General features: G+C 38.1%; 1 protein-coding gene across 1 annotated transcript in view; it reads left to right on the top strand.

Moving 5' to 3' along the window:
• Positions 1 to 3,189, top strand: part of KIF11 (kinesin family member 11) — a 41,560-nt gene extending 38,371 nt beyond the window's left edge. The window contains exon 22 of the mRNA XM_069567521.1: positions 1,740 to 3,189. Coding sequence (XP_069423622.1) covers positions 1,740 to 1,871 — 132 coding nt within the window. The 3' untranslated portion in view covers positions 1,872 to 3,189. The remainder of the gene's footprint in view (positions 1 to 1,739) is intronic.
• The last annotated feature ends 5,885 nt before the right edge of the window (positions 3,190 to 9,074 follow it).

A 9,074-nucleotide genomic window follows, 5' to 3' on the forward strand; every position in this document is an offset into this window, starting at 1 on the left:
ATACTAAAAGCAGTCATTTCTTTCTTCCCTCCACATTTGACATGGATGTCCTGGAGCCTATCTCTGCCCACAGTCAGACTTTGAAGGCTAAGATGTTTAAAATGAGACTGAACGCCTCTCTGGTTTAACGACTGAGTCTCCTGCCTGAGGCTTTTCTCCTATGAACTATTCCCCGAGGCAGCCTGCACTTCTCACCTGCCTTGACCTTGAGCATTTCCATACATCCTGTGCCCTCTCCTTCCCCCTTTTCACCACTTCTGGGAGTACTGACACTCTAAACTGTCTAATCTTCCCTCTCATTTAAAGGCATAAGCCTAGACAGTCTGTGAAGTAATAATTTCCTTGCATAGGATATTAATGTCTACATTTTATGTCATAGTTGAAGTGTTGCTTCTGATGTGTCTATGCTTCCACCATGATCTAAAGATTCTCCATTCCTAGTAAGCTATTAAATTAAGCTATTAGGTTCCTATTAACCTATTAATCTGAGCTATTCTAGCTCAGATTCTATTAAATTCCCCTCTCTCTGCATCAAGGCAATTTTATCCTTCAAATCTTCCTTCCTTTTGCTTTCTTCTTTACTATTAAAAAACTCTAGATATATTTCTATTTTTCAACCCTCTCTTCTATCTTATAAAATTGAGAAAAGAGGGAAAGTTAAGAGAACTTTAGTGGCTGGTTAATCCCTATGTGAAAATTCTTTCATTAGTACAGCATATGAGGTTCTGAAGGCTAGGCTGAGTGGTTCAGTTATGGCAAGGAAGTTCCTACAGTGCCAGAAAAGACTTGGGATTGGATTTTAGACCTTTAGCTAAAGTCCAGAAATTATTTTTTTCTCTGATATCTATCTGATTTGGGGAAGTTCTCTAGGTTAGAAACTGTAAAGTTGCTTTACAGTTTGTCTAAGAATTGATGAGTGAGTCTATAAGAAAAGTCATCAGTTCCCTAAAGCTCTCTAAGGGCAAGTACAAGGATTCCAATGAAGTATTCCCAAATGAGAAACATGAAATAACTTTTTTAAAAGATAAAATATAGGTTAAATAAAAAGTATCTTGAGATAGCCTATAGATCTATGCTTAAAATAGAATTACCTCTTTTTTGGGGGGCAGAGAGGGCTGCGTCTTGCAGCCCTTGGGATCTTAGTTCCCTGACCAGGCATTGAACCCTGGCCCTTGCAGTGAAAGCACAGAGTCCTAACCCCTGGACTGCCAGCGAACTCCCAGAATTGCCATTTTTGTACAGTAGCCCATCTTTGTTTCCCTAGAGCAAGATTGCTAGCAGCAGCACTACTGACATTTTGAGCTGCCTAATTCTTTGTTGTGGTGACCTGTCCTGTGTATTATGTGGTATTCATTAGCAGCTTCCCTGGTTTTTATCCACTGAAAGTAGTACCCCTCTAGCTTTAACAACCAAAAATGTCCTCAGATGTAAGCAAATGTCCCGAGAAGCAAAAATCTCCCTGTTGATAGCCATGGCCCTACAGTAAAATCTGTGATTATTTTTTTGGAAAACCATACAGGAAATTAAATTTCTTTCTCAAACACCTCCCCCCACTTGGTGATAGAAGGCATTCATTTCTACTTTCCAGGCAAAGTGTTGCCTCAAATTTGTGCTGAGTATTTCTAAAGTTTTCCACACCTAATTTCTTCCTTATAACCCAGATAATTTTGAAAATAGAATATGATTAATATGTGTCATGTTACTTTATATTGACTTAATTTTCTCCCTTAAATCCACAGCATAAAAAATCACATGGAAAAGACAAAGAAAACAGAGGCACTAATCCACTGGAGAAGTCTAAAGTGGAAGAAATCATAGAGCAGTCTGTTACGAAGAGCAGATTACCTCTACGAGCCCAGAACAACGTTTAGTTAACTTGAGGATTGGTAATTTTACTTTTTAAGGAAAATGGAAAATAAAACCTGTAACCCCAGAATTTGAGCCTTGTGTGCAGATTAAAAATGAGTAGAGAATATCAAGGCAGTGCTGTAAATGCAGTTGAATTCACTGTCTACCTATCTTTCTGTCATTGCTGTAGTTCCCTCTGTGTTAAGTTGGATTTCATTTGGGATTTGCATGGAGCAAATATGTATTTCTAGCTTTTGATATAAAATAGCTCTTTCAGAACAAATAAAAAATGTTTTCTTGTATATTACTAAATAGCAGATAGATAGACGCTGCAGTGTTCTTTTAGGCTTGAACTTATATAGGTGAATATCACCAGCACTTGGTCTTAGGAAGGCCATATCCTTTCTTTTCTTGCTGTGATTGAATTATGTGTATCTTTCCTTGCCTCCTTCCCTAGACTTTTTTATTCTGCCTTCTCAGCTCACTTTCTCCCTTTTTATTTGTCACCAAAACATTTGTAGAGCTAGAAAATGGTATCTATCCATTATTATTATGAGATAGCCAGAGTTTTATCTAGAAATCTTTGACACTTTTCTGTGGTTATCTCTAAAATCACTGCCAACAGTAAACATAACCCTGGAAATATCCCGTCAATATTTTTGTTTCCCCCTAGATGTGAAAAAGCATTTCATTCCTTTATGAGGCCTGACATATTAGCCCCTATAGAGTTCACAAAAAGCCATTCTCCCGGACTATAGATTGCTGTTATGGGAGAAAAACCCTGAGTTCTGATTAATGGCTGTGTGACCCCGTTTTAAGGCCTATGTCTTATGCAAAAGGTCACGCTGATTTAAGGGCTTTTTGAAGCTATTGATTATAAGTGTAATTTATATTCTTTTGTTTACTTGGTGAAACTTTTTGTTGTTCTTTGTATATAATAAAATATGTGTGTATATATTTTTCTTTACTGAAATCTTAACCCTTAATTGAAGGTCCCTGATATTTTTTGATCTAGCAGCCAAATTTCTGGAAGTTGGGATGTTTCAGCATGAAGAACCAGAGCACTTAGAATATATGCAAAGAATAAATTTGTGCCCACATCAAGTTAAGTGTAGAAATTCAGAGTTTGATTTTGATAACTAAGTAAAACCAAGCCCTGTTGGATAATTAGAAAACGTGCTAAGGAACTCAGTTTGCCTTGCAGAGTATTAATTATCTTAATAAAAATGATCATATAATTTCTCTGCAAAATCAGATGTCAATACAAGCTATGAATAATATCTAATAAAAATAAGCTACCCTTGGTAAATCCATGATTAATAAATTTGATCTCTACATTAACTTGCTTGTCTCATTATTTCTTATTTTGCAGTGGGTATGTTTACAGAGTTAAGCAAGTTGTATTAAAATCCCTAAAATAAACTTCCACCCAGGTACCAGCAAGGAAGAAAGGCCTTGGTAAACATCCCAGCTTTCAGTTGCACTCCACGGGGCTACACCTTAGTGTGAGATGAGTGAGAAACAGGTTGGCCCTCACAGGGCCTGAAGTCCAGCTTTAAGCCATCTCATTCCCAAACTGTTTTAAGGTTACCTACGAATGCTAATACAGCTGGTTGAACAGCCTGCTGCTGCTGCGGCTGCTGCTAAGTCACTTCAGTCGTGTCTGACTCTGCGACCCCATAGATGGCAGCCCACCAGGCTCCGCCATCCCTGGGATTCTCCAGGCAAGAACACGAGTGGGTTGCCATTTCCTTCTCCAATGCATGAAAGTGAAAAGTGAAAGTGAAGTTGCCAAAATAAATCAGGAGAATTTTAACATCTAGAGCCTGAAATTAACTTGGTACATTTTAATATACATTGTGAAGCACTCAAAAAGTAACCCTCAGCAAAAATAGAGTAGGTAGCTTCAAGGACCCATCATTCCTCCTCAGAGATGAAAACATTCAGAAATAACTTTGTCATAACTTGGAAAAATAGAAGTTTATAGAACCAAGCAAATGTTGCATCAGGAATAAAGTAACCTAAATATTAGGAAAGCCTTTTGGTGTTTTACTTGCCCTTGCGCCATCCCCCTTCCCAGCACTGTGGTAGTCTTGAAGACAGGCAGAAGCCCATGGTTCTCAGAGTGGGACCTTGTTCCTTGGTCCTTCAGAAGCTTAGGCAGTTTTAATCTCAAAAAGTTGTTGAAACCTGTTTAGGCCAACATGAAGGACTGAAGCAAAGCCTTTGTTTCAGCTAACTCTGAACTCAGGTTGAAAAATGGTAGGCGTTTCTCGAAAATATTGTAAGCAAATGACCTGCTGCCATGTTTGGCAAAAGATTACAGTTGAGGTAAATAAAGGTGTGCCCAAAGCCTGAGAGGAAATAATGGGAGAGAATTTCCAAGGGAAATCAGGCTATTCAAAAACAATAGTATACTAGGGAACTGAGAAAGCCATCTATGTTTAGGGCAAGTTGCATTCTTAGAGAAGACCTAAGTATTCACTGCTGGCTGAACTCTGGGCTCAGCATAAGTAGGAAGTGAAGGCTAAGCAGATTTAAAAATGATCTAGCTAAGCACTAAAGGAGTGCTCCACTATAGCCACTCTACAAAGACTGGGAGGAGGTTTTTTCCCTTTTTGTTTTCTTTTAATTCTTATATATATTTTTGCCATAGGCATTCAAGGAAATCTGTCAATACTAGGTGAATATAAGCAAAAAAGTCTTCAAAGAAAAGTCAAGTGAGACTTTACAAAAAAAGTTGAGAAAAGTCACTAAACTACAGCCCACAGCAAGGAACAAAAACAAACCATGAGGCATGAAGAATCTGATTGTCAAACTTGCCATAATATTCAAATGTTCAGTTTTCAACAAAAAACGGAATTTTGCAAACTATGGCTCATTCGCAGAAGAAATTAACAGACTTGCTGAGGGAACAGAAACTTTGGACTTTTCATCAACTGTCTCAAATATGCTCACAGAGCTAAAGGAATCCAGTAAGTTGTCTCAACAAACAGAATATCAGTGAAGAAACTGTAAAAAGGAACCATACAAATCTGGAGCTGAAAAGTAACTGAAGTGAAAAAAATCACAAGAGGCTTCCAATAGTAAATATGAACAGGCAATTGAAAGCCAGTGAACTTGAAGCTAAGTCAGTTGAAATTGTCCAGTTGGAGAATCAGGAGGGAAAAAGAATGAAGGACAAATAGAATTTAAGAGACCTGTAGAGCATAATGAAACAACATTTGCAAAAAGTACCAGAAGGATAGAGAAAGGAGCAGAAAGAATGCTTGAAGAAATAATGGCTGAAAACTTCTCAGATTTGCTAAAACACTCAAAGCTGCATATCCAAGATACTCAACAAGTCCAAACAGTATAAACTCAAGAGATCCACAAGACACATAACTGTTAAAACTGAAGACAGAATCTTGAAAGCAGCAAGAGTGTAGTCTTCAGGAAAATGCAAATTAAAACCACAGTTAGATATCACTTCACATCCACAAGAATAGCTGTAGTAAAAACAAAATAACAAAAACAACAAAAATAACTTCCCTGTTGGTCCAGTGGCTAAGACTCTGCACTTTCACCGCAGGGGGCCCCAGGTTTGATCCCTGGTTGGGGAACCCAAGATACTGCCTGATGCACAGTGCGGCCCAAAACAAAAAATAACAAGTGCTGGTGAAGATAGTGAGTGGAAACCCTCATATACTGCTTGTGGGAATGAAAAATGTCAGCCACTGTTTAAAAAGAGCTTGGTGGTTCCTAAACAAGATAAACGTAGAATTACCATTTGACCCAGCAAATCTACCCCTAGATAGCTATCCAAGAGAAAAGAAAAAATTTATCCACACACATCTGTACACAGATGTTCATGTTAGCACTGCTGCTGCTGCTCCTGCTACTAAGTCACTTCAGTCGTGTCCAACTCTGCGACCCCATAGACGGCAGCCCGCCAGGCTCCCCCGTCCCTGGGATTCTCAAGGCAAGAACACTGGAGTGGGTTGCCATTTCCTTCTTCAATGCATGAAAGTGAAAAGTGAAAATGCTATAAACAATACAACATAAAATGGATAAAATACATATAATGGATTATTAGCCATAAAAATAATGAAGTGCTGATACCCACTACTGTGTGGATAAACCTTGAAAAAAATGCTAAGTGAAAGAAGTCAGATGCCAAAATTCATATATTATTGTATGTTTACATTTGTATGAAATATCCAGGATAGGTAAATTCATAGAAGCAGATTGGTGGATGCCAAGGTTGTTTTGAGTTGGGAGAAAGGGAGTGATTGCTTAATGAGTGTGGACTTTCATGATGTTGGAAATGTGTTGGAACCAGGTAGATGTGGTGGTTGTACAACACTGTGAATATACTAAGTGCCATGGAATTATTTTTTTTAACTAAAAATTTTGAGGTATAATTGGCACATATTAGTTTAATTATACAACAATTTGATATTTGTACACATTGTAAAATCACCACAATAATTCTCACAATTATTCATTTTATGTGATTTTGACCTAAAAATAAAAGCCATTCAAAATATAAAGTGAGTCCTATCATCTATTAAAGAAGAAGTACTTGAATTGTAAAGGCATTAATATTGTAGGTAGAACTGATTTGAGGTATAATTGGCACATATTAGTTTAATTGTACAACAATTTGAAATTTGTATACATTGTACACCACAATAATTCTCATAATTATTCATTTTATGTGATTTTGACCTAAAAAAGCCTTTCAAAATATAAATTGAGTCCTATCATCTATTAAAGAAGAAGTACTTGAATCATAAAGGGATTAACATTGTAGGTAGAACTGATTAGCAGATAGTAAAATGTTCTTAAAGAAACATGACAATTTAAACATATGTTGTATACATTGTGTGCCCATAAAACACAGCTGTTTATGCTCCTTTAAAAATAATTGGGCTTCCCTGGTGACTAAAACGGTAAACAATCTGCCTGCAATTCAGGAGACCCAGGTTTGATCCTTGAGTCGGGAAGATCCCTTGGAAAAAGGAATGGCAACCCACTCCAGTGTTCTCACTTGGAGAATTCCATGGACAGAGGAGCCTAGCGGGCTACAGTCCATGGGGTTACAAAGAGTTGGACACAACTGAAAGAGTTGGCCGTGACTTAGCAACTAACACTTTCACTTTCAAAAAATAATCCAGAATACAAAAAGTAAAAGTGAAAGTCACTCAGTTGTGTCTGACTCTTTTCGAGTCTATACAGCCCATGGAATTCTCTAGGCCAGAATACCCAGGTCTCCCGAATTGCAGGTGGATTCTTTACCAGCTGAGCTGTAAGGAAAGCCCAAGAATACTGGAGTGGGTAGCATAGCCCTTATCCAGGGGATCCTCCTGACCCAGGAATTGAACCGGGGTCTCTTGCATTGCAGGCAGATTCTTTATCAACTGAGCTATGAGGGAAGCCCAGTATACAAACAGACCACACATCAACAGGAAAGACAACAGAAACCAATTACAGAAACTAAAGCTAATGGAGTTGCCAAACAAGATAATTTTAAAATTAAACATTTAAGGAATTTATACACAATGAAATATTTTGGATGAAAATTATTTTACAAAGAATCGACAGAAATTCTAGAACTGAAAAAATATCATAAATTATGAACACAGGGAATGGGTTTAGTTGTGAACAGACCTTGTTAAGAGAGTTTTTAAAAGTAGATGATAGGGACTTCCCTGACGGTCCAGTGGCTGGGACTTGGTGCTCCCAGTGCAGGTGGTCTGGGTTTGATCCCCGGTCAGGGAATTAGATCCAATATGTTGGAGAAGGCAATGGCAACCCACTCCGGTACTCTTGCCTGGAAAATCCCATGGACGGAGGAGCCTGGTAGGCTGCAGTCCACGAGTCGGACACGGCTGAGCAACTTCACTTTCACTTTTCGCTTTCATGCACTGGAGAAGGAAGTGGAAACCCACTCTAGTGTTCTTGCCTGGAGAATCCCAGGGACAGTGGAGCCTGGTGGGCTTCCGTCTCTGGGGTCGCACAGAGTCGGACATGACTGAAGCAACTTAGCAGCAGTAGCAGCAGCATGCTGCAGCTAAGACCCAGTGTAGCCAAATAAATACACACTTTAAAAAAAGTGGATGATAGGTTGGAAGAAAATCATTACACTGAAGCATAGCAAGACGAGGATAAGAAACATGAAAGAAACAGGACATGGTGAAGAGATTAAACATGTATATAATTAGTGCCTCACAAGGAAGAAGAGAGAATGGGACTGAAGCTTTATAATCCTGAACAGGACAAATGCAAAATCACACCTAGGTACACCACAGGCAAACTGCTAAAGGATAAATGAAATAAGGAAGCAACAATAGAGATAATTAAACTGCTGAAACAAAACAACTGATGGCCACCACAGTGAAAATACTTTTTAGGAATGATGGTGCATTAAAGCCATTTTATGTGTCTAAGAAATGATAATTGATTTCTGTCATCACCAATCTGGCACTAAAGGAAACACTAAAGGGTGTTCTTTAGGCAAAAAGAAAACGGTGTCAAATGGCCTCTCAGAGATGTAGGAAAGAATAAAGAACAATAAAAAATATAAATGCATCAGAAAGGTAAATCATCACTGTAAAACAATAACAGTGTTTCATGAGTCTAAAATATATACGGAATTAAAACCCTCAAGAATAACACATAAGATGGAAGAAAGTTAGGAGGAATTAAACAGTCAAAGATTCTTTGATTATCGGGGAGGTAGTAAAGATTCTAATATTAGAGTCTGACAAGTCAAGTCTAAGGAAAATATTAAATTTGAATATATTCTATCATTTGATAAATTTTTTTTTGTAAATGTCAGTAGGGCCAAGTCGATTGATAGGGTTGCAGGTCTCCTATAACATTACTAATCTTCTGTGTAGTTCTGTTAATTAAAATGTTAAAGTCTCAGAAATTCTCTGGTGGTCCAGTGGTTAAGATTCTGTGCTTTCACTGCTAAGAGCTCAGATTTGATACCTGGTCAGGGAACTAAGATTCCACAAGCACTTAATGCAGCAACCCCCTACCCCTCGCAAAAACAACAACAACAACCAAAAAAAACACAAAAAAACTGTTGAACTCTCTAACCGTAAATTTTAAAATTTCTCCTGTCAGTTCTTTCTTTCTACTTCTAGCAGTTGCGCTATGAAAAGTGAAAGTTGCTCAGCTGTGCCCGACTCTTTGCGACCCCATGTACTATACAGTCCACGGAATTCTCCAGGCCA

The sequence above is a fragment of the Ovis canadensis genome, chromosome 22 (assembly GCF_042477335.2).
Source record: "Ovis canadensis isolate MfBH-ARS-UI-01 breed Bighorn chromosome 22, ARS-UI_OviCan_v2, whole genome shotgun sequence".
NCBI lineage: Eukaryota > Metazoa > Chordata > Mammalia > Artiodactyla > Bovidae > Ovis > Ovis canadensis.